At 42.7% G+C, this 26,901-nt stretch overlaps 2 protein-coding genes across 2 annotated transcripts in view; one reads left to right on the forward strand and one right to left on the reverse strand.

Annotated features, from left to right (window-relative positions):
• Positions 1 to 26,901, reverse strand: part of LOC309702355 (uncharacterized protein) — a 249,516-nt gene that overhangs the window by 23,144 nt on the left and 199,471 nt on the right. The window lies entirely within an intron of this gene.
• On the forward strand, positions 357 to 26,867 carry LOC309702179 (NACHT, LRR and PYD domains-containing protein 3-like). The gene is made up of 11 exons (XM_082526663.1): positions 357 to 495; positions 580 to 678; positions 818 to 916; positions 3,149 to 3,227; positions 5,205 to 5,409; positions 5,561 to 7,361; positions 9,094 to 9,267; positions 9,467 to 9,640; positions 10,110 to 10,283; positions 25,022 to 25,068; positions 25,217 to 26,867. Exons 1-11 carry the CDS (start codon positions 407 to 409, stop codon positions 25,753 to 25,755), a joined length of 3,480 nt encoding a protein of 1,159 aa, XP_082382789.1. The 5' UTR covers positions 357 to 406; the 3' UTR covers positions 25,756 to 26,867.

Genomic DNA, 26,901 nt, shown 5'->3' on the forward strand with positions numbered 1-26,901 from the left:
ATCAGTGTGTGTGCAGTTCTCTGCAAACTCAGCAGCAAGAATTAGTGTGAAGCTTTAACTCTGCTGATCCTCTTTGAATCCTGGATCAGCTGAAATGTTTAAAATGTTGTTCACACCTGTTGGACTGACTGAAGCTTCCAGTCACAGTGAATCAGTGTGTGTCAGTGAATGCATCGTGTGTGCTTCAGGCTCCATCTAGTGGACTGATAGCAGAGCAGCTGATGGCAGCTTCCTCTGCCTCACACTGCTGTCTGACTGCATCCAGCTGACACTGAGATGAAGCAGGAAAGAAGCAGCTGATATTTGGACAGCACACATGATGAAAGGAGGATTTCAGCTGATGTGCACATGAATGATTTGTGTTTCCTCTGCAGGTAGAAAGTGTGTGTGAGCTGAATTGAGCAGCATGGATCAGTGTGAGGACAGAGAGGAGGGAGTCCCTCCCTCTAAAAGCACTCTGTGTGGGGAACATGAGAGCCAGACCAAAGCTCAGAGGTGAGATGACCATCTCTAACTGTGCATGACTCTTCTCCATGTCACAGCTCAGCACTCACATCACTGCTGCATCATTATTCACAGGAACCAGCCTGGACCTCCACCCAGCTCTGTGTCCTCTAAGAGCAAACGGGTGAAGCATTTCTTTCGTAATTTAGGGCAAAAAAAGTCATCTGACGAAAAGTAAGTTCATGTCAGTATTAAAATGTTTGAAATTTTAATCAGCTTTTACTATTTAACAATTTATACTTTATTTATACTTTTTATGTAATGTATTGGACACATTGGATGTGACACATGTTTCATGTTCACTTACTTTTAGCGTCAATCAGAAACCACCCAGCTCTGTGTCCTTACAGAGTGACTGGTCTGCTGGTCGCTTCATTCATTTTAAATCCCAGCCTGTGTCTGCTGCAGAGAGGTGAGCTGTTAGCAACATGAACTCTTTGATTAAACTGCTCGATGTTGTTGGATATAAACTACAAACACGTCGTTCCCTCAGTCCCATTTAAACTGTCTTTTAAAACAAGCCTTTGGTTTCTAAACAACTGAAAACCCACTTCAGCAAACAGGAAGTGATCAGAGCGTCCGTCCACTTCCTGTCAGGCCCTGCAAACATTTCATATTGAAGAAAAGTCGTTGACATCTCACATTTTTACTCCACCACATTCAACCATTTTGACATTTTACAGCATGAAACTCTTGTCACATGACTCCTGTTATGTTATAGAGTCATGTGACCACCAGGGAGGGATTTGTATGGATGAAACACATTCAAATCAATCTGATTCATCAATGGAAACATTTTTGGTGTAAATGCAGCAACACTGAAAACGCTGAAGATAAAAACACAACAGATGAAATATGAACAAATCGAGGCTTTGAATACACGTGTGTGTGTTTGAGACACAGAGATAAATGGATTGTGTGTCTGTCCTATTGCTGCGTGAGGGTTTTATTGTAGATTTTGTGCGTGTACACTTTTGACCACGAAGGTGTTGAAAGGGCGTAAAACAGTTGGAGGCACCAGAGTGAACACTAGTGCTGTCAGTAGATTAAAACATGACTAATTAATGACACAATCTTCTGTCATTAATCCTGATTAATCACAATTACTTGATCAATAGCTGCAGTTACATTTTTCCAACTTTATATTTAAGCCTGTAACAGACGTTTACACCATATAATGAAGTCAATGCAGAATAAACACAAAGAATGTTAAACGCTTCAATTCAAAGAGACTTTGAATAGTTTTCAGTCTTTAACTCAGCTTCTCTGCTGTAAATACAACTTTGTAACAAACATATATACTAAAAGCTAAGTGTGCACTAATATATAATAATATATAATCTATATTACTGCTGTTAATGAAAATGTTTAATCAGACTCATCACAGGGTTACTGTGGATTCATTTGGATTAATCACCATTAAACATCATTTTTAATGTAAACGAATCAAAGTTCATTTCATGAGCAAACAGACTCGAGAGAAAAGGGCAAATTTACACACTTAACATGTTTATTGAACATGTAAACATTGATTAACCTCCTGAATGAGCCGACCCCCCCAGGGACAGTCCTGCATGCTAATGATGGGCTCTGCTCTGTACCTGCAGGATTCTGTCAGCCACAAACTCCTCAGCTGATCCTGAATCTGAGCCCATCTGTCAAACAATCATTTTCTTCACAGGTCTGTGGAGGTGGCACTGATCCTGCAGCAGTCTAACACTCTCTGTCACTCTTCTTCAAGTCTTTGACACGAGGAACCAAAACTATGTCATTAACAACACTAACAGGTCTGCAGTTTGTCCACTTGGCAGTTGTGTCATCAGTGCTTTGCATTGTTGTGATATTTTAAGCTGGAAGTGCTTCGGTGAAAAGAAAATTCCTTCTGTCACGATGTGCAGAATCCTTCATGTTGGTCGGCTGGTCCGTCTTGTTATTTTTTTAATGCTCAAACTTTCCATCGAGAGGTCAGTGTGTGTTTGTCATCTTCCATATTGAGCTGATTGGTTCAGCTGCCGTCACTAACAGATGTGCTGCACATCTGCATGTGTGCAAAGGTAACTCTACTCGGACAAACTGCTCGAAGTGCGTTGATAGAAACATTTCAGGGATTTTGAGTTGTTCTGCTCTCCAGATGTGTCGTGTTAAAGGTTTTTATCATGTTAATCATGATAACAGATGAACCCCTAACCCTACATGTTAATTTTGACAGCACTGGTAACTCCTTTTTAATGTTCTTCTGTCAGATCATTGATTAGACTCGACTCCAAATACGAGACTCGGAAAACTCAAATGAAAACTCAAATCAAAGCAATGAGAAAAGGACTTCTTGTGTTAGAATGAAAACATATGGAAGTGGTCAGGTTTCAAACACTCGTTGAATCTACTGCACAGTTACATTCAGGGACCTTTGGCCTCCTGAGAGCATTAGTTGATGGTTCATCACAGTTTTCTCAAAGTTTCCTCTGAGCTTCTGCAACATCATCACTTCCATCACTGATGAAAGAAAGTTCATAGAAAACAGAAAATATATCTTCAGAATCTGAGAGTCTAAAACTTGACAGACTTGATTCAGATGAAGTTATTTGAGCAGAAACTCCTGGATCTTTATCCTGTGTTGATCTAATCCTTCATGGTTCTTCCACAGAGTGGAGCAGCAGAGCTCAGAGGTTCCCAGTGGTCAGTCTGCCCAGCAGCATCAAACACAGCTGGACTCCATATTTATGGTCTGTACATGTACAACAACTACTTTATTATTAATAATAATGCATTTATTTATAGGTCCCTTTCAGAACACCAAGGACTCTGTGGACTAAATGACCAAAAGAAACAAACTTTGAAATCAGATGGTGCAAATGTGATCACAGGGAAACGTTTTAAACATCGAGGCTTTAAACAGAAACCAAAGTGAAACAGTTTGTAGTCGAGATCAGTGGGAATGAAGCTGAATAACTGTTTCTTCAATAACTTTGAGCTCTTAAAAAACAAAAACTAGCTGAAAGTCTGGCTGCTCTTATGAAAAGTACAGAGAAATTATGGGTCGCTCAACACTTGTGCACAATATAGGAGTTTAAATAAATCTGAAGAATAACTCAAAGTCCTACAATCATACTGAGAAAATCATCTACAGCTAACTATCCAAGTGGATTTGTTTAAGACAGCTCCATCTGCTGGTGGCCCTCTGCAGGTGCATGAAAGGGGCGTGTTTATATTGAAAGTAGTAGAGAAAGTAAACCCCACGGGAAGGAGGAGGACTCTCAGCGGCTTCCAGCTCATATTCAGACATTTGACTTCTCACTGAAAGCAGCAAGTTTGAGTGTCTGTACCTTAGTTAGAAGAGATAACATGTCAGTAGTAATTAGAGTTGATTGAGCAATGCTGTCCTTGTAATGTAGTTTATTATTTTTATGGACAAGTCCAGTTTTTCTGTAGAGCCTCTCAAGTTGGTGACAGCAGCAGTGGAAGTTCACGTGTAAACCAGAGCAGCAAATCAGGTCCAAATGTGTTGTTCACAGTGAGTGGGATCATCATTGGCTGCTATGTTAACCTCCTGCAGCAGGATGTGTTTGGTCAGAGAATGGATAGATCACGAAGTCATTGTTGAGTTTAGGGAGACAGTAGACAGTTGGAGGTTCAGCCAGTTGACACACAGTAGATAAAATAACTGAAGGCAGGAGCAGACACCTGTATGACTTTCCACCTCTCACATAGATTATTTCCCTGGGCAGCGCCACAGGGCTGGTAGATGTAAACAAAGCTGGAGGAGAGGATTTATTCATCTGAGAAAAGTCACAGAGTTGTGTCTTGATGCTCAATCATCCAGGTACGTAAATCCCAAAAAGCTTGATTCTGTTCATCTGGATGTTTTCAGTGGGAGAAACGTTTCATCATCATCAGGTGACTTCTTCAGTCTCAGCTGACTGCAGGTTTCAATCTCATAAACAGGACATTTGTATGACTGAAACCAGCCCACTGAAGGAACAATGGGCTGGGAGGTCAGTTCATTGATCATTGGTACGCATATTGTCAGGACCATTGATCAATGGTTGTTGATCAATGGTCATGAGTCCAGTTCACAGAGAGCTGGGGAATGGCTGCAATCACAGCATTGTAAGATGGTGACAAATGTACCCTTAGGCCCCTCCTCCATTCAGAGATGGTCTTTCCTTTTCACATAAATGGCCTCCTTGACTCCGCCCTCAAACCAGCGTTCACATTTACTCAGGACCTTCTTGATGTGAAGTTCTTCTGCTTCGCTGGCTGCTGTGTCTGTGGGGATGGTGTTTGTTCTGTGTTGTTGTGTCCTGATGACGCCCAGTTTGTGCCCCAGTGGATGATGAGAGTCAAACCTTAAATACTGATCTGTATGTGTAAACAGAGTGAACCTTTAAGACCAGTTGTCTGTACGATCAACTCAGTCACCTGAAACATCTCCAAGTTTCTGGCTTTGATCATCAACCTGTTGGTAGTTCAGCTCTGAACACCAGTGAAATGTTTCTCCCACTGAAATCGCTGCATTCATATGAACAGCATCAACTTTTTGGGATCATGGAGTTGTGGACAAAGTCTCAGTTAATCAGATAAAGTCAAACCTATAATTGGTGAAGAGGTCGTGGATGATATGCCCCTTGATCGTAAAGAAGTGGATGTTGTGTGGACTAAAGTTCAGAGTGGTGGGTCATTCATAAAGTATTCTGTTCCAGCTGCTGGAGGACAACATCATCACTTTTGTGAAGAACGAGCTGAAGAAGATCCAGAAGGCTCTGAATCCAAATAAGCCCCAGTGCTTGGAGTTTCAGAGGGAGGATGATGAGCAGAGGAGCAGCAGCAGAGAGGCATTTGTGAAGATCACAGTGGACTTCCTGAGGAGAATGAAGCAGGAGGAGCTGGCTGACCGTCTGCAGAGACGTAAGAGGATTTATCTAAAGATTTAAGCTGCTGGATAAATGAGACACTTGTGACACCAGTGTGTTCAGTCATTTCTCAGTGGGTCAGAAATTGTCATCAGCATTTTGTAAAATGTGATTGTTAAAGTTGTATTTTTATTATTATTATTCAGAACTTCCAGCTGCTGTTTGTCATCGTAACCTTAAATCCACCCTGAAGAAGAAGTTCCAGTGTGTGTTTGAGGGCATCGCTAAAGCAGGAAACCCAACCCTCCTGAATCAGATCTACACAGAGCTCTACATCACAGAGGGAGGGACTGCAGAGGTCAATGATGAACATGAGGTCAGACAGATTGAAACAGCATCCAGGAAACCAGACAGACCAGAAACAACCATCAGACAAGAAGACATCTTTAAAGCCTCACCTGGAAGAGATGAACCAATCAGAACAGTGCTGACAAAGGGAGTGGCTGGCATTGGGAAAACAGTCTTAACACAGAAATACAGCCTGGACTGGGCTGAAGACAAAGCCAACCAGGACATCCAGTTCATATTTCCATTCACTTTCAGAGAGCTGAATGTGCTGAAAGAGGAAAAGTTCAGCTTGGTGGGACTTGTTCATCGCTTCTTTACTGAAACCAAAGAAGCAGGAATCTGCAGCTTTGAAGACTTCCAGGTTGTGTTCATCTTTGATGGTCTGGATGAGTGTCGACTTCCTCTGGACTTCCACAAAACTACAATCCTAACTGACCCTAGAAAGTCCACCTCAGTGGATGTGCTGCTGATAAACCTCATCAGGGGGAAACTGCTTCCCTCTGCTCGCCTCTGGATAACCACACGACCTGCAGCAGCCAATCAGATCCCTCCTGACTGTGTTGGCATGGTGACAGAGGTCAGAGGGTTCACTGACCCACAGAAGGAGGAGTACTTCAGGAAGAGATTCAGAGATGAGGAGCAGGCCAGCAGGATCATCTCCCACATCAAGACATCACGAAGCCTCCACATCATGTGTCACATCCCAGTCTTCTGCTGGATCACTGCTACAGTTCTGGAGGATGTGCTGGAAACCAGAGAGGGAGGACAGCTGCCCAAGACCCTGACTGAGATGTACATCCACTTCCTGGTGGTTCAGGCCAAAGTGAAGAAGGTCAAGTATGATGGAGGAGCTGAGACAGATCCACACTGGAGTCCAGAGAGCAGGAAGATGATGGAGTCTCTGGGAAAACTGGCTTTTGATCAGCTGCAGAAAGGAAACCTGATCTTCTATGAATCAGACCTGACAGAGTGTGGCATCGATATCAGAGCAGCCTCAGTGTACTCAGGAGTGTTCACACAGATCTTTAAAGAGGAGAGAGGACTGTACCAGGACAAGGTGTTCTGCTTCATCCATCTGAGTGTTCAGGAGTTTCTGGCTGCTCTTCATGTCCATCTGACCTTCAGCAACTCTGGACTCAATCTGCTGGAAGAACAACAGAGAATCTCGATGTTGTCTAAACTATTTAACAAACTAAAACTTCAATCTCTCCACCAGAGTGCTGTGAACAAGGCCTTGCAGAGTCCAAATGGACACCTGGACTTGTTCCTCCGCTTCCTCCTGGGTCTTTCACTGCAGACCAATCAGACTCTCTTACGAGGTCTGCTGACACAGACAGGAAGAAGTTCACAGACCAATAAGAAAACAGTCCAGTACATCAAGGAGAAGCTCAGTAAGAATCTGTCTGCAGAGAAAAGCATCAATCTGTTCCACTGTCTGAATGAACTGGATGATCGTTCTCTAGTGGAGGAGATCCAACAGTCCCTGAGATCAGGAAGTCTCTCCACAGGTAAACTGTCTCCTGCTCAGTGGTCAGCTCTGGTCTTCATCTTACTGTCATCAGAAGAAGATCTGGATGTGTTTGACCTGCAGAAATACTCTGCTTCAGAGGAGGCTCTTCTGAGGCTGCTACCAGTGGTGAAAGCCTCCAACAAAGCTCTGTAAGTAAATCTGTGATCAGTCTTTTATTTATAACATAAACAGTGTCAAGTGTGATAGCTGCTTAAAATTTTAAACATATTTAATTAAATTATCATCAGCACTAAATAAGGTCGATTTTATTTAATGTTTGATAGCAGCAGCAAATGTCAGTGTCTTAAACATATCTGGGTGTCAGCTTTTATCAAAGTCATATCCAGAATCATCCTGTAAGTAAACTTTATACAGCAGCTTTCACAGGTGAAAAACCACAAAATGCTTTACAGTAGAAACAGGCAATAAAAACACATTAAACAGCAAACACCGAACATCATACGGCCTAAAACTAGTTAAAGGCCAATTTGAATACTAGAGTCTGAACAAATGAGTTAGTGGGACCAGTAACAGCCTTTGACTGGAAGATCTCAGACTGGAAGAGCTGTTCTAGAAGGTCAGAAATATAGGCTGGGACTTGACCACACCAGGCTCTAAAAGTAAGGACTGAAATTTTAAATTAATTCTAACATGAACTGGTTACCAGTGTAAAGAGATTAAACCGGAGTAATGTCAAGTCTATTTTGTGTGCTGGTTAAAAGCGTGGCAGCATCATTCTGTGCTGAGTGAAGACGTTCAAAGACTGTGATGGACCCAGAGGTGATAATCATCAACTCACTCATTCCTCCTCTGGTCTTATTGCTCAGTTCACTTCTATATGTTACGATCAGCCTCACCAGTACAGTTCCCAGGATCTGCAGCTGCTGGCAGATTCAATCAGATTCATCGTGTTTCTTCACGTTTCTTGTGACTAATCACTATATCTGCTTGAGTAGAAATAATTTCCATGAAAAGTTCACTGGTTCAGTCTCCCAGCATCTCTCGATCATATCTTGACCTTTTCCTGGAGTAACAAGCCCTCACTCACCAGGATGTGAGCCAGTCTTCCCTCTCATTGGTGAATGCTTACACACTCATCACCTGTTCACAGAAATGAGGAGTCATCATTTGTTTTTGTTTAGTGTTGCCTTCAATGAACAAGTTCCAGATCTTTATATTTAAACAGGGAGCATTTTTAAAACTAAAACGTTTTTAGTTAACCATAAATATTAATGAATGTGTGTGAATATTAGCTATGAAGCACTTAGAAAAATGTGCTTGTGTGAATGGGTGTGAATGGGTGATTGCACAAGTTGTGTAAAGCGCTTTGAGTGCTCAGATGAGTAGAAAAGCGCTATATAAGAACCAGTCCATTTACCATTCACTGACATTTGTCTTTGATGCACTCCACACTGTATATAAATGCCACTTGTTTTGCACATATTCAACTCTGTACATTTTATATATTTTATTATTATTATTATTATTATTATTATTTTTACTATTTAATTTGTAAAAATGTGTATACACACACACACACACACACACACACACACGTAGGAAAATATTTAGTATACACATCCAGAAATGCATACACTATTATATATTGTACATATATTTATTAGTTTCAGGTTGGCCATTCTTGTATTTTGCTCGTTTGTGTTGTTGTGTTTGCACATCTCTGTTGCTTGTGGGGCTCGCACACAAGAATTTCACTCACATGTGCTGTGCCAGTGTGCCTGCACATGTGATGTGACAATAAAAGTGATTTGATTTGATTTGATGTAAAGGTTCAACATAAGAAGTAATTTAAATTAATCACAAACATTATTATCAAATGACAATTTTTCAAATTGTTTTTATTTTGTGTTTGTTTTTCAGGCTGAGTGTCCCTTACCTCACAGAGAGATGCTGTGATGCTCTGTCCTCAGTTCTCAGCTCCCAGTCCTCTAGTCTGAGAGATCTGGACCTGAGTATCAACATTCTGCAGGATTCTGCATTGAAACTTCTATCTGCTACAGTGGAGAGTCCACAGTGTACCCTGGAAAAACTCAGGTCAGATCAAGTAATATTCCAAAATCTTCATGAGTTAACACAAGAAGTCAAACAAATTCTTAATAAAGGTTAGCTTTTATTCTTGTTTTTTCATGAAACACATGAGAATGACGGATCTGTTTATTCTGAAGTTATAATCATCTGCCATATTTCTAATGTCTTTACCACGTGGAATTTTAAAAATGTTCCGTTCCCCCAGACTGAGTCTCTGTAACTTGTCAGAGAGAAGCTGTGAAGCTCTGTCCTCAGTTCTCGGCTCCCAATCCTCCAGTCTGAGAGAGCTGGACCTGGGTAACAACAACCTCACGGATTCAGCATTGAAGTTTCTTTCTGCAGGACTGAGAAGTCCACACTGTAAACTGAATACTCTGAGGTGAGATCAAGTTATGTTGTGCTTTTCATCAGTTGACAGTATTAACCAATAAGAATCCACTACTTTGAAAAAAAGTCAGCTAAACTTCTGCAATAGTTTTATGATAATTTAATGACTAGAGAGAGTTATTGATCACTGTTGATCAATGTGTCAGCTACTTTGGTGTTACTGCACTACCCTCACTGCCCGGCACATGGAGCCCAATTGGTATTTGCAATAGACTACCAGAATTAATTAACCATTGTGTGAGTACCATGTTGCCCTTTTGTTGTTGTTGTTTCTTTGAACAGTATATATTTTAGTTAGTAAATGTCAGTGTCATCCATTTGTTGTAGCTTAATAAGGAATGAAGGATTTCTAAAAATAAAAAATAAAACCAGGATTAATTGCTAAATCTAATAACTCGTCAGTGCACCCTCACTGCACTTTAACAACGGTGTTTGTTAAATGTTTATCTTCCATTTTTCAGACTGAGTCACTGTAAGCTCTCAGAGAGAGGCCATGCAGCTCTGTCCTCAGCTCTCAGCTCCCAGTCCTCTAGTCTGAGACAGCTGGACCTGAGTAACTCTGACCTGCAGGATTCAGGAGTGAAGCTTCTGTCTGCTGGAGTGAAGAGTCCACACTGTAAAATGGAAACTCTCAGGTCAGCATTTACATTTTTCTATTGTTGATGATTTCAAACCTGATTTGTATTGCTGCACAAACACTAACTTGATAAAAATGTCTTAATGTAAATAATCAGTTTCTGGAGTAATTAGGGATTTTTGTTTACTTCTTGGTTTTCGTTTGAAATTAAATGACAAATCTGATTTTCTCATTCAAAAATCTTTATTTCAGCAGCTCTTCATTGACCAAAACTTCCAGTTCGATTCCTGCCTGTATTCTGAAGGCTTTTACAGAGCAGATTGGAGGCATTTGAGCTCTAACAGTGTATAAATGTAACAGGGCTTGGTACTGATGCTAATAGTGCTAGCTGCTTCAGGCTCTATTTGCACATTATCAGCACATTTAGCTTATTATAAACAGCAGATAAAACAGCTAGTACTGCTGGGACTTTATATTTTAGAATAGAATAGAATAGAATTCAACTTTATTGTCATTGCGCATGCACAGGTACAGGGAAACGAAATGCAGTTTGCATCCATCCAGAAGTGCTTTAGTGATATAGGTATATTACAATATATATTAGCATTAGTATAGATATGTAAGTATATTACAGAAATGGGTCTATTATGGTATGTTATAATGTACACGGTATGAAGTATGTTGTGAATATGCTATAACTATAAGTATGTACAGGCTGTAGTGAGTACAAGCTATGTACAGGATATGAACAGGATATAAATATGAAAAACTATACAGAATATGAAATAAATAACTTTACAGAATCTGGGATATACAGCTATACAGAAATGGGAACTATGCAAGTTGTAAACAGTTGTAGGGTTAAAGATTATCGAATGTACAGAATGATTATTTACACAGAGCTATACAGTAGTGCAGTTAAGATAAGTGAGGGTGTAGATAGTTTCTACAGAGGCTATATAAAGTGCTAGTGGTTGTGAGTGGTGGTTCAGTCCATGTTATTATTGTGTGTTTGAGGGTACAGTTGTCCATTGTGGGGGTGTGTATGTTCAGTCCATGAGTTTAACGTGGGTCAGATGTCAGGAGGCAGAGTTCAGGAGTCTGACAGCTGTGGGGAAGAAGCTGTTCCGGTACCTGGTGGTCTTAGTCCGGAGGCTCCTGTGGCGCCTCCCAGAGGGCAGGAGGGTGAAGAGTCCATGTGATGGGTGACTGGGGTCTTTGATGATTTTCCCAGCCCTTTTCAGACACCGCTTCCTGTAGATGTCTTTTATGGCAGGAAGTGGTGCTCCGGCGATGCGCTGGGCAGTTTTCTCGACCCTCTGCAACGCCTTCCGGTCCGAGGCAGAGCAGTTCCCGTACCAGACTGTTATACAGTTGGTCAGGATGCTCTCGATGGTGCAACGATAGAAGTTCACCAGGATGTCTGAGGACAGGTGGTTCTTCCTCAGAGTCCTCAAGAAGAAGAGGCGCTGGTGAGCCTTCTTGACCAGCTTGGAGCAGTTGGTCGTCCAGGTGAGATCCTCGGAGATGTGGACTCCCAGGAACTTGAAGCTGCTCACACGCTCCACAGCCGTCCCCTTAATGTGGATGGGTGGATGTGGGTCAGCATTCCTCCTGTAGTCCACGATGAGCTCCTTGGTCTTCTCGGTGTTAAGCAGCAGGTTGTTTCTGTCGCACCACTCAGCCAGACGATCCACCTCCTCCCTGTAGGCGGCCTCATCGTTGTCACTGATGAGGCCAATCACCGTGGTGTCATCTGCAAACTTAATGATGGTGTTGGAACCATCAGCAGGTCTGCAGTCGTGGGTGAAGAGGGAGTAGAGGAAAGGGCTCATCACACAGCCTTGTGGTACACCGGTGTTCATTGTCATGGTAGATGAGCAGTGGTTATCCAGCCGGACATGTTGGGGGCGGTTGGTCAGGAAGTCCAGTAACCATTTGCAGATGAGGGAACTGATGCCCAGGTCTGTCAGTTTCCTGATGAGTTGTGAGGGGTGGATTGTATTGAACGCTGGTCCATACTGGTCCAGGTCTGTGTGGGTGAACATATTCCAGTCTGTGTTTTTAAATCTGTCCTGGAGCACTGCGTCTGTCCCCTCTGGCCACACTTTAATTGCCCTCACAGCAGGTTTCACACGTTGGATGAGTGGTGAATACCGTGGTGTGAGGAACAAGGAGAGATGGTCCGATTGTCCAATGTGGGGGAGGGGTGTGGCTTTGTAGGCTCCAGCCAGGTTGGAATACACATGGTCTAAAGTCTTGTCTCCTCTGGTGTGGCAGGAGACATGTTGGTGGAATCTGGGGAGGACTGTCTTTAAGTTGGTGTTGAAGTCGCCAGCAACAACAAAAGCAGCCTCGGGGTGTTTGTTCTGGTGTTTGTTAATGGCTGCAGAAAGTTCTTTCATGGCCAACCTAGCATTAGCGTCAGGGGGTATATACACGGCAGTGAGTATGATCGAAGTGAGTTCTCTGGGGAGATAATAAGGTCTGCATTTGACCATTAAAAACTCCGCATTAGGTGAGCAGTGACTCTCAGTAGTAGTGGAGTTCATGCACCAAGCATTGTTAATATAAAGCTAACATGAGCCAATCAGTGGAAAGTCGAGCCATGACAGCTGTATGTTGCTGTGAGAAGAGTGGGGCTACATGCAGTGATGCTAGTGTTAGTCATATTAGCTTCAGCAGGTGGTCAGTGTGAGACCAGAAGAGCATCTGCATCAGCAGGGCTCCATTTCACTGCAGTGTTACATTCTTCATATATCCATGCTGGACATTTGAATAGACTGAATATATCACATTCCCAGGTTTGGTGTTTTTGTAGTTTAGACTTCTTGTTTTTTTTGTTTTCTTTAAAATATTAAATAATTTATCACTTTATCAATTAATTTATTATTAGTGTCTAAATAAGGGCGATAGTGTGGCCTGTGAGGGTTGTCTTCAGGTTCTCTGCTTCCTCCCAGAGTCCAAAAACATGCATGCTGGGTTAACTGGAGATGTGTGATTGTGAGCATAAATGTTTGTCTGTCTCTGTCCTAGCTCTGTGTTTACCTGGCTACATCACCATGGTTACTGATGCTGAACCTATAACCTGGTCTGAAGCAGGTTATGTTCAGAGTTTGTTTAAAATTGACTGAAGTGCCTCGTTTTCACTGATTCTTTCATTTACAGAAAGCTTTAAGTGTGATATAGATTCAGTCATGTCTGACTAATGTCAGTGAGTGAGGCCGAGCTGTAAAGTCACAGCAGTCACACTGTATGTGTCTCATTGTCACTGGAGTTTAGACTCCATGCATCCAGCTGGTGCTGCAGAAAAAGTAGAAATGTTTCTGTTTGGTTCTAATCTGCTGCTGAGTCTCTTTCACAAAGATGGAACTGTAGCTAGTCCTGCTCATGTAGCCAGTTACCGTATTTTCACGACCATAAGACGCACTGTGCTAAAAGGCGCAGTCTCAGTTATGTGTGCCATTACTGTATTTAACACACACATAAGGCGCACTGGATCATAGGGCGCATACAAGTACCGTATGCGTATTTAAAAATAAAGCAGGAGCAAACCTGAGTTCGGTACCTTACTCACATTTCTATTGCCGGTAATCGTCATCATCAACAACACACAAGCATACAAGTGTGCGTATTTAAAATAAAGCAGGAGCAAAACAAAGTTTGGTACTCACATTTTTATCATCAATCAAACCCATCGAAGTCCTCATCCTGTGTGTCTGAATTGAACAGCTGCGCTAAATCTCCATCAAACATGCCAGGTTCACTTTCTTCACTGTCAGAGTCACTTTCCGTGCCGTGCGGCTCCTCGGAAACGATGCCGGCTTTTGCGAAAGCTCGAACAACAGAGCCAGCAGCCATGTTAGCCCAAGCATCTACAATCCATTGGCAAATTGTGGCGTAACTCGCCCGGCGCTGCCTTCCACTCTTGGTGAAACTGTGGTCTCCATCGGTCATCCATCGCTGGATGTGTTTGTCGCCGATGTGTTTGCTGCAGTAGGAGCGGAAGATGGCCAGCTTTTCCTTATAATCCGCTGGAAGTTGCTGCGCTACCGTAGTCCTGGTCCGGATGGAAAAATGGCACCGTTTCATAAAAAGTGAAAGTGAAACTGCTTTTAGCCGAATGGTGACCGTCGAAACGCTTCTCCCGCTCGTTCTTTGCTCGATGATCGCCTTATGTCCGCGGAAACTCAGCTGCGTATTCTTGACCTGTCGGAGCTTGTTTTCCAGCTTCCTCCACTTGCGAACCATCGATTCATTAACCTTAAATTCTCTCGCCGCTGCTCGATTTCCATGTTCCTCCGCGTAGCTGATGGCCTTCAGTTTAAACTGTGCTTCGTAAGCGTGTCTCTTTGCCATTTTCAGGGTTGTTAAAACAACGGTGTCCTGCATAACGCACATACCTGTTCTTTTATACAGGTGTGTGCAATAAAGTCAACGCACACACTTCACCCTTTAGCGTTCTCATGGTGTTCTCTACTACGTCCTCCTTACAACACACAGGGCGCACTGCGCTATAGGGCGCGCCGTACTTTTTGAAGAAAATCTAAGACTTTTAAGTGCGCCTTATGGTTGTGAAAATACGGTAGTATAAACCCAAGTCATCGTCAGACACAGCAGACATTTAGCGATAATCTCACTGTATGTGGTCTTTTAGCGCCTCCTAGTGGTGAACTAGTGGAGTGGTGTTCGTCTCGGTGACGAGTGTAATTGTTGGGTGAGAGAGACCGAGCCTGCATGCTGGTAGCACCTTAGCCACAGCTCGAGTGTGGAGAAGCTGAAAAAGGTTTTCTAGTTTGTAAGGAGGAAAAACTGAGTTAAAGAGAGGCTGAGAGTAACACAGAGCAGCCATGAAAGCTGCTCACACAGTTTAGACATTTTAGCATCAAATGTTCTAGTGAGTTAGCTCCCAGCTAACTAGCAAACCAGCTAACTAGCACACCAGAAAACTAACAAACCAGCTAATTAGAAGACCAGCTAACTAGCAGACAAGCTAACTGCTGGGACTGTGTCTTTCTAACAAGAGCGTCAGACACTCAGACTGGTTTCCTTTGTGGATGATGATGTGTTCTCACACTGATCCTTCATGCTGATGCTGCCATCCACCCACTGCTCCTGGATTCCTCATCATCATCTCCATCAGCCCTCACAATACTCCACCTTCATCAGCTTCATGTTCAGCAGCCTGGATGGACAGTAATTCTTTCCATGGGTTATGGTGGGACATTGAGAGCTGAAGTCAAACAGCAGTGAGAATGAAAGACTGATTCATTTCTATTTAGTCTTGTGCTGTGCAGCTTTGTTCAGAGCATTAAGGCCCAGCAAAGATTACTGAGGTCATAGAGTCCTGATGAAACCTGTGTGCTTATAGAAACTGAGACCAGATGAACCAGAATAGAAGGACATTAAAATGAAGTGTCAGCTACACAAAGGCAAAGCTATTCAGTTGTTGCTGTGAGTTATTTAAATGGAGGATGGAGTCAGACTTTAAGCTGCTGGACTCAGTCACTATATCCTGTTGTCCTCATAGAACCTGGACACACAGACTCACCTGTGACACAGTGACACACAGTGTGGGCTACACACACATTAGAAAGTGGATCAGTCACACTTGTGCAATCATTTGTTGTGCTGGGAAACCATGAACACTTTGAATCACATTAATGGCTTTGTTACAGCAACATTCAATCATGAGTTCAAAAGTAGTGCATTGTGTACTTATTTTAATAGTACTGCAGTATGAGAAGTGCAACATTCAGTGTGCAGAAACAGATCAGGTGCTTTCTAACAGCAGTGTTCCCTTTAACACAGCAGCAGTTCAAATATTTCTGTCAGTCTGAGCTGAAACATGAATCTAATCAAATATCAAATCAAAGTTCTTTGCCTCTGCCAGGACGTTAACATTTGATCTAGTTTTTTACAAAGTTCCCTCAGCGTCCAGAGCCACCAACATACCTTTGATCAACAGCAAGTGAACATTTATAAATGTGTGTTTGCAGAACAGGAAGCAGCAGAACTATTGTTCTGTTATCAGGCAGCAGCACAAACGCTCATCAGCTCATTTACTGTGCAGGACTTTGAGTGTGTGAAGTGTGTGTTTGTGCTGGATTTCCTTTGGAGAATCTCAGTCAGAAACCAGACAAAGAAAAACTCTTTCAACAGTCCAGGTTGAGTTGACAACATGAACTGCATTTATCTTCCTCTGACTTGACATGTTCTTCCTCCTCTGCACCGAGCCAGCTGCTAAGACTCACAAGCTCATTGACATTTTCTGATGATAAAGAAACTCTCTTCTTCTGCACAATATGAGCAGCAACAGAGAAGAAGCTTTCACAGGTACAGATGTTGCAGCTGTGGCCAAGTACATGTGCTGCATGTTGGAGCAGCACTCTAATGGACAGGCCTCTGTACTGATGGTGGGCTCTGCTCTGTATCCACCACACTGTTCTCAGCTGAGTCTTCCTCCTGTTCACAATCACACTCTGATCAAGCATGTTCATGTTGTAACGCCGTGGCTTTCGTAGTCTCTCCTTTTTCTACAGCTCATGTGTTCTTCTTGTGATGCTGCGTCTTGAGGCTCATACATGCCGTCATTTGTTGATCCTAAGAACGTTCCTCAGACCGACTTCTTCAACAACAGATAACTTTAGTTGTATCAACACTGCCTCCTGGAACAGTTTAAAATGAACATGTCAAAGCTCTGTACCTGTCTCCATGTTTCTGTCCCCGCCCCTTTCTTTCTGTCCTGGGTCATGTGAGCGCTGCAGTAGTATTAGGCCCACCCTCAATGCTCCCATTGGCTGAGACGCATAATGACGCCCATTTCAAGCCAGCACTGATCAACATCCCTCCTGTGACCCATGGCTGTTATATTCAGAGCCAGTGAGCACTTTCACAATAATCATGATTTTAAAAACTGTGATTAAAATAATTGCTGACGTTAATCAGTTAATGAGTTAACGAGATAATAACAGGTTAAGTTGCCCTAAAATTTAGACTTTGGTGACAAACTGATGTGATCTCCATGTTTCCTTTGTTGGACTGTGGGCGAGTGTCAGAACTGAATGTACTGAGTAACATGTAGAGTTTAAACATGTGTCAGTTCCAGTTTTAGAGCTCTAAAGTGCAGCTGTCATGTTAGGAATATGTTAGGAATAGACAGGAACACTGAGCACACTGAGGTCAAATCTTTATTTTACCACTCGCTGCATTCTTGATGTTCATGAATTCAGCAGCTTCATGATTGTCTGCAGCATTAATCTCATATTTCCATTAAAAGTGTTGAATTTGACTGTTTGATGTTCTTTATGATCTCTGGCACCAGTTCATCTGTAGGCTGAGCTCAGTCCATCCATTTAGTGAAATGATGTTTAAAGGTCTCCTTGTTCTGTGAGCGTGCACAGATCCTGAAGCAGAAAGCCTGGGTTACAGAGAAATGATCATCACTGTGATGATGCTCATCATCTCTGACTGGGATTTGAGGTTTTGTCAAAGCAGCAAAGAAAGCCTGGCTATGTTGGACTGGGTGTGGAAGCAGCTCCCAGTTTGAGTTCAGGAGACAGACGCCCTCTCTACTTTGAAGATCAGCTTCAAACTTTCCTTTTTGATAAAGCTTATAGTTCGAGCTGGATCAGGTGACCCTGAACCATCCCTTAGTTATGCTGCTATAGGCTCAGGCTGTTGGTGGACTTCCCATGATGCTCTGCTTTCTTCTCCCCTCTTTTCACTCCTGATGCTTTTATATGTCACTACTGCATGTCCTTAACTTTTGTCTCTCTGTTTTGTTCTTGTCTCTCTGAGCTCATCTCTTCTCTTTCCCCTCACCCTGCAACCAGTCATGGTAGATGCTCCTCCTGGAGCCTGTTTTCACTGGGAGGATCTTTGTGTCAAAGGGAGTTCTTCTTCCCACCATCACCAAGTGCTGCTCACAGTGGAGGCGGTCACCTTACACTGTTAAACAGCTTCAGATGACTGTTGTTGTCTGTTGGGTATTGTCACTTATAAATAAAGTTACATTGAATGGATGTAAATGGATAGATGTTATTGTGACAAAGAGAAAACAACTGTTGACAGATAGATTGTTGTTTTGTGTGTTTGCAGTCTGTCAGGATGTCTGATCACAGAGGAAGGCTGTACTTCTCTGGCCTCAGCTCTAAGCTCCAACCCCTCCCATCTGAGAGAGCTGGACCTGAGCTACAATCATCCAGGTCACTCAGGAAAGAAGCTGCTGTTGGCTGGACTGAAGGATCCAGGCTGGAGACTGGACACTCTCAGGTATGGAGAGAAAATCTGATAGAGGAGGAAGAGCTGGAAACATTTCCCGTGTCTTTCACTCACTTCCTGTTTGTTTCCTGCAGATGAGACATGAACAATCACACATGCAGGAATATTTTCAGGGACAGACACACTAGTCTAGCTGGATAGTTCATGGATATTTATGTAGGGGTCTCCAAGGAGTCTGTTTGCAGGAACATTTAGGTCACAGGTGTACCTGATATAGATACCAGTGTACCTAATAAAGTGTCAGCTAACATTTGGAAATGGAAGCTTAAATAATGACAAACTGTACATTCACAGCTGAAGTCACAATAAATTTGTTCTCAAGTGCACATTTTTCTGTTATTGTTCTCAAACAACAGAATGAGATTGAAATATTGATTCTAACAGGGCCCATAAACAGCATTAGCTTAGCAGCATTAGCTTATCAGAGTTTCCATCATGGTCACACAAATCCTTAGCAGAGAAAAGTGGCCTACTTAGCAATAGCTGCTCAAGTTGTATAAAGAAAGGGAAAACAGTATTAGCATTAGCTGCTAATGGCAGCTTACTTAGCATGAACTCTTCACATCTTTATAATGCAAGGGAAAGGAGTCACTCATGGAAGCCTATTTAGCATTAACGTCTCACATCATTATAACACAAGGGAAAAGGGTATTAGCGTTAGCTACTAATGCTTATTCACCTCAAATTAGCTTTAGCTGCTAATGGTAGCCTACTTAGCATTAACTCCTCACTAATATAATGCTAATTCACATCAAATTAGCATTAGCTGCTCATATTGTTATAAGGAAAGAGAAAACGGTATTAGCATTAGCTACTAATAATTATTCAGCCCTAATTAGAATAAGCCTCTAAAAGCAGCCTACTTAGCATTAACTCCTCACATCGTTGTTACCCAACGGAAAAGAGTATTAGTATTAGCTACTATCATTTTTAATAAGTAAGAGAAAACAGTGTTAGCATTATTGAATAATGCTAATTCACACTAAATTAGAATTAGCTATTTACAAGAGCGTACTTAGAATTAGCCGCTCACATTGTTAAAAAGTAAGGGAAAACAGTATTAGTATTAGCACATAATGCTAATTCACGTCAAAGTAGCATTAGTTAATAATGGCAGCCTACTTAGCATTAACTGCTCACTAATATAATGCTAATTCACATCAAATTAGAATTAGCTGCTCACATTGTTAAAAGGGAAAACAATAATAGCATTAGCTGCTAATAATTATTCACCTAATTAGAGTTAGCCCCTAATGGCAGCCTAGTTAGCATTAACTCCTGACATAGTTATAATGCAGGGGAAAAGGGTTACCATTATCAGATAATGCTAATTTACATCAAATTAACAATTGTTAATAATGGTAGACTTCGTATCATTAGCTGCTGTCGTTCTTACAAAGCAAAGGAAAACAATATGAGCATTAGCTGCTAATGCTTTTTCATCTAAAATTAGCATTAGCCACTAATGGCAGCCTACTTAGCATTAACTCCTCACTAATATAATGCTAATTCACGTCAAATTAGCATTAGCTGCTAGCATCAGCCTACCTAGCACTAGTTGTTCACATTGTTAAAAGGGAAGAGAAAACGATATTAGCATTAGCTACTAATAATTATTCACCCCTAATTAGAATTAGCCGCTAATGGCAGTATACTTAGCATTAACTCCTCACATTGTTATAATGTAAGGGAAAAGAATTAGCATTATCTAATAATGTTGACCTTGGCCCACTGGAAAAGTTCAGAACTAAAGATTTAGGAGTGTTTCTCGATAGCTCTTTCTCATTTGAGAAACAAATGAATTCTGTTATTAAAACCAGCTGTAAGGTTTATATTGTTGATTGTCATTTATGCTTAGAAATATTTACTCATATATGCTTAGAGTTGTATAATCGATTGCATGATGATAGAGGTTTGATCCTTATTAGTCTGTAAAGACTCTGTGTGCCTTCCAGAGTGCTCTGGCATGCACACACCACTTGGGGCCATGAGAGAGGTCGTACCCTCTCTTACTGATTTATGGTGTAGGACAGGGGTCTCAAACTCAATTTAGCTGGGGGCCGCTGCAGGCAGAGTCTGGGTGAGGCTGGGCCACATTAGGTTTTCCACAAGAAAGGCATGGTTAAAAAATTCCAATCTTCTCAAATCTCTTTATTTTTATTTTTTAACACAAAATATGAAAAATGAATAAACAAATTAAGAATTAATAAGAAAATAAATCAATCTGTAAAACATAAATAAAATAATAATAAGATATTTTTAGTCAGTGAACTTGTGTGTATCTTTCAGTCTTCTATATCTGCTGTATTTAGATTGAAATGTCTGTATTAACAGTTCTATAACCTTCTTCTGAACATGAATGGAACACTGTAGAAAATGAACTGTTCTTCTGAACATGGCTTCTCTTGCCTACTCCTTGCTGCTAGAGACCTGGCAGCGTTTCCTCTCGCATAGCCGAGCCAGATTTGGCCTGAGGGAGGAAGCAGTTGCGACCCTCAGTATGTCTTGAAGATGATCATCCGTAAGTCTGGACCTGTACTTGGACTTATTGAAGTTCAAAGTGGAGAAGAGCTTTTGGCACAAGTATGTGCTACCAAAAAGGCACATGGTCCGCTTGAACATTCGGGAAAGCCGAGGGAAACTAGGGCTCAAGTCTCTCAAAAATTGTCCAAGCTTGTCTGCTTTTCCACTCACCTCCCTGAACTTTGCTTTGAGTTCAGAGTTGCACTGCAGCTCAATGAGCTCCATTTGAAGCACAGAAGGGGCATCTTGCACATCAAAGGAGAAGGGGTCCGCAAAAATGTGAAAGGTGGCTCTGTGTGTCTTGAAGTCAGCAAATCTGTGATCAAATTCCTCCTGTAGCCTCAAAATGACATCAACATACTCGTCAGCACTGAATGGTGTGCCTGCATCCACGAGTGCCTTGCATGCTGGGAAATGGCAAAGGTTTGTCTGAGAGAGCTGAGCTTTCCAGAGCGCCAGTTTTGTGGAGAATGCTCTCACGTTGTCATAGGCAGCACTGACAAGTTGCCCCTGGCCTTGTAACGTCTTGTTCAGTACATTAAGCTCATGTGTCATATCAACAAGAAAAGCTGAGTCCATGAGCCATTTGGGATCAGTTAGCACAGGAACACTAACTCCATCCTTCTCCATGAAGGCTTCACTTCTGCTCTCAACTCAAAAAGTCTCTTTAATACATTTCCCCTGCTGAGCCAACGTACCTCAGTGAAGTCGAGCACATCCCCATATTCTGACTCCATTTCCTCTAAAAAAGCACAGAACCTTCGGTGCTTTAAGCCCCTGGATCTGATTTGGTTGATGCATTTCACAACAATAGACATCACATTGTCAAACTTCAGGCATTTGCTGCAAAGGACCTGCTGATGGATGATGCAGTGCAGAGCAATGGCCTCCTCCACGCCTTCCTCTTCCAGTTTGTTTTGTGCCACCAGTCCATGTTTCCTCCCTGTCATTGATGGCGCTCCATCTGTTGTTATTCCAACAAACCTCTTCCATGGCAAACCAACATTCTCAATGGCATCACACAGCTTGTAAATATCTGCTGAGCGGTGGTCTGGCCATGCATTGGAATTACTGTGAGCAGCTCCTCCATCACTTCAAAACTGTCATCAACACCACGGACATACATTGGGAGCTGGGCAGTGTCGGTGATGTCTGTGGTCTCATCAAGAGCGACTGAGTATACACTGAAACATTTGGCTTTCTCACACAGTTGGTCATAAATGTCACTTGACAGGTCAGAAATGCGATCTGCTGCGGTGTTGGCAGAAAGGCTGATGTTGCTAAACTGACCTTTCTTTCCCGGACAGACTATATTTGCAGCCTGCAATATGCACTTTTAGACAAATGCACCTTCTGTGAATGGCTTCCCTGCTTTAGCAATCATCTCACTAACCACGTGGCTCCGACTGCTGCATTATTCTCTTTGGTTGCTTTCTTGGAGAAATCTTGCTGCCTCAGTAGATCTGTTTTAAGACTGGCAACCCGGTTCGCTCTCTCGTCTCCCTGGTATTTTGCATCCAGCTCAGCATGTCTAGTTGTGTAATGACGTTTCAAATTGTATTCCTTGTGCAGCGCAACTTTCTCTGTGCAAATAAGACAGGTCGGGGTGCCCCTGTGCTCAACAAAGAAATATTGCATTTCCCACTTTTCCTGAAATTGTCGGTGCTCATCAGCAACCTTTCTCTTCACCGCAGGCTTTGAAAAAGACATGTTTGGGGCTATGTGACATTTATAATTCTACTTGGTGTCACTGTCGCATTGAAGTTTCAATCAAGCGTTTAGCCGACGGACGGGGAACGTCTCAACGCGTAGAGAACGTCATTTCTGCTTCTTTTTCTTGCAACCGTAGCACGGCGATCGGCAGATAAAAAGCCGGTAGCAGTCTCCTTTGTTTTTACGCTCGATGTTCATGTCTTTCATGACGACACGAACACCGTGGCGTTTGCAGATGGTAGAAAGTGCAGGGATAGCGAGCGCAAAAAAGGCGACTGCTCACGGCGCCGGGCTGTTGTTACAGGAGAAAGAAGCGGAAATGACACCGTGACATATAACAAATAACATCAGCTGTTTCTGATGTTAGTTGTTTTGACTGCTTTTACATTATATTGAAATATATGTAATGTTCATGTTTGCTGCAATGCAAACGCAGTGATGCAAATAAAAACATGGAGCCACAAATTACGGTGCGACCCTATAATTAGTCCGGGTTACCGGGGACTGTTGTTGCCGATGAACAGGTGTCGCTATGTGACTGCAGACTAAATTGGGCTGCATTGAGTTCATGACTTTTCTTTTATCCCGCCGCCTACGCATCACTGTGAGAGTTAATATGAGATCTCTCTCTGTGGAAAAATAACTTTAAATCCCACTGACGTGTGTATAAATCTATATACGTATAATGTCCCGCTGGGCAGCAACTTAAAAAAACAACTTTTTTTGAAGTGTTGTGAACGCAGCGCGCTGGGGTGAATGTCGGCGTTTGCCCAATAGAAAGGAGGAAGCCAGCCAGGCACAGGAAAGAAAGAAACACTCCAGGGCAACGCTGCTGGAACTTTGACTCATTGAGAAATGTTTCCCTGCTTGCATCAAGCCCGGCTGGTGTCCCCTGAGATCCATATCCCACCCTGATTGGTGGGTCAATTCAGCTCCGCCCACAACACTGTAAAGTGTCATACATTATCAAACTAACATTACATTTTCACATTAAGGTGGGGCCAAAAACTATCGTCCTGCGGGCCGCAATTGGCCCACGGGCCGCGAGTTTGAGACCCCTGGTGTAGGAGGACACCTACTCTGTGTCTGGTTAAGTATAAGAGCCCTTTGTTAGGGGGACCGCTGGACTCTTAGCACCAGCTTTGGGGTCACAGGGTCACATCTGGAACACAGACACACACAGACACACACACACACACACACACGCGCGCACACACAGACACACACACGCACAGACACATACACACAGACACACACACACACACACACGCGCGCACACACAGACACACACACACGCGCGCACACACAGACACACACACGCGCACACACACACACACACACACACACAGACACACACACACAGACACACACACACACACACACAGACACAGACACACACACACACACAGACACACACACAGACACACACACAGACACACACACACACACACACACACACACACACACACACACAGACACACACACACAGACACAGACACACACACACACAGACACAGACACACACACACACACACACACACACACTATGCACAGACTGGTACTCTTTGTTCATACCTGTGTAAGACGTCATAATGAACTTGTGCATATTCATGTAAGCTCAATAAAGAGCAGTGTTACGAGGGAGCAGACGAGAGCGACTGAGGTCAAGTGAAGGAACGGCGCTGTCACAGTTCTCTCCCTCATCAATTGTCTGGTTCCAGCGGTGGGTCTGTGCTAGACGACCCATCACCAGCTTCTTCCACTGGTTACCAGTACGTGGTAGAATCCACTTCCAGATCTGGTTGTCTTTAAATCTGTGAATGGATTGGCTCCATCTTATCTCTCTTTAACAAAAGAATCCAAGTGGAGCCCTCAGGTCTGCAGATAAGCAGCTTCTGACCAGAACTAGACGTAAAAACAGAGGTGAGCTTTATCGATGGCTGCAGCCAAACTCTGGAACAGTCGCCCTTCACATCAGGTCGTCACCAACACTGGACATTTTTAAAAGCCGGTTGGAAACACATTTGTACTCTGTAGCTTTCAATCCTGACCAGTCTTTATAGTCATTACTGTGTATGTTTCCTATTTTCTCTCTACTCTGTGCAGCACTTTGGCTCAAGCTGTTTTTAAATGTGCTGATAAATAAATGTAGATTTCTTTGAATAAAACAGTGGAGCCGAGCTTTGAGCTCAGTGTGTAACAGTGTGTGTGTGAGAGCCATGTAATGTCCATGTGTGCATGCTGACTGTGCTGCTCTGACCCCCCTCCTCCTTTCAGGGTGGAGCCTGCTGGAGTCCGATGGTTGAGACCAGGTCTGAGGAAGTGTAAGTGTGTTTTTAATGGGATTCATGAAAACAAAGCAGCACACATTCAACCATCTTCATCATGTCAGGAGTCATCATCAAAGTGTCAATCAATGAACAGATGATGGATCAATAACTGCAGCTGGATTGTGTTTGTTCTCTCCATCAGATTCCTGTCAACTCACAATCGACACAAACACAGTGAACACAAAGCTCCAACTGTCTGACAACAACAGGAAGGTGACATGTGTGAAGGAGGTTCAGTCATATCCTCATCATCCAGACAGATTTGATGTTCATCCTCAGCTGCTGTGTAGAAATGGTCTGACTGGTCGCTGTTACTGGGAGGTCGAGTGGAGAGGAGGCGTTGATATATCAGTGAGTTACAGAAGCATCAGAAGGAAAGGAGGCAGTGATGACTGTGTGTTTGGACACAATGATCAGTCCTGGAGTCTGGAGTGCTCTGATGATGGTCCTGATTATGTCTGGCACAATAAGAGAGTAACATCCATCTCCTCCTCCTCCTCCTCCTCCTCCTCTGTCTCTAACAGAGCAGCAGTGTATGTGGACTGTCCTGCTGGCACTCTGTCCTTCTACAGAGTCTCCTCTGACACTCTGATCCACCTCCACACCTTCAACACCACATTCACTCAAACTCTTTATCCCGGGTTTATGGTCTGGTCTGGTTCCTCAGTGTCCCTGTGCTGAGTGGAGTGTAAAGAGTGTCTCCTGTTACAGAAACACTCTGACTGTTGAACAGATAGTTCAGTCTGTACATGTCTGTCTCTTTCACTCACAAACACGTTTTCAGATTCATGGATTCAATCAGTTGATGTTTGAAACTCTTCTAAATGATTCCTTGTAAACTTCTTCAGTCACAAACAAACAGGAAGTGATGTCACATGTGTTCCTGTCCACACAGCAGAATGAGTCTATTGCTGACAGTGATGTACAAACAGAGTGAGCATTTCTGAGGCCCAAAATAAACTGAGTAGTTCACTGAATGAACAATGGACTGTGAGCTCAGTTCCTTCATCATTAGTATGGATTATATATGTATATGTATTATATTAGTATCATATATATCAGGTGCTGCTGCTTTCAGTCATTGTGCAAATGTGCTGTTTGTAAGCTTGTAAAGCTGCAGTCAGCTGAGACTGAAGAAGTCACCTGATCAGTGAGCAAACGTTTCTGAAAACGTCCAGATGAACAGAATCAACCTTTTGGGATCAGCCAGCAATGCAGCATCATTGTTGTTCAGCTTCAGAGGTTTGCAGGAATGAACTGATGACCAGAAACAGCTGCAAAGTCCAAGAAAATACCAGCTGGAGTTCAGCTGCATTTGAAGAAGTCAAAGAAAAGTAAGGATGGCAAAGGGCGACGTTTTCTTCCAAAGAGCTGCAAACATGGTCGACGCCTCATTAGAAGAATCATCTGGACATTTGTGAGGAACTCTAACCAAGAAAGCAACGTCACACAGATCCAACAGACAGTTTCCATGACTGCAAGTGTTGAGTGGAAAAATGCTACATTGCATTATTGCATCCTCTCACCACAGGAGGCGCTGTTGGCACCACTGATTGCTGATCAGCTGTTCTCTGATGATCTGATTGATACTGTGAATAACGGGACTCACTGAACTCTGTGACACAGTGAAGATTACAGAGTTTAACTTCACCCTTTAAGACTGACCACAGAACCAAGTCCGCCAGAGCTTTTGTTATATTTTTACATGCTGTGGAGCCATTTGTGGGAGCATTTCAAGTTGCTATACATCAATACAACTGTTATAGCCCTAATTTTAATAATATGTATGCATTAAGTCCATAGTAACTACATAAACTGCAAAAAAAA

Source organism: Aulonocara stuartgranti (genome assembly GCF_965226115.1).
Source record: "Aulonocara stuartgranti genome assembly, chromosome: 3".
NCBI lineage: Eukaryota > Metazoa > Chordata > Actinopteri > Cichliformes > Cichlidae > Aulonocara > Aulonocara stuartgranti.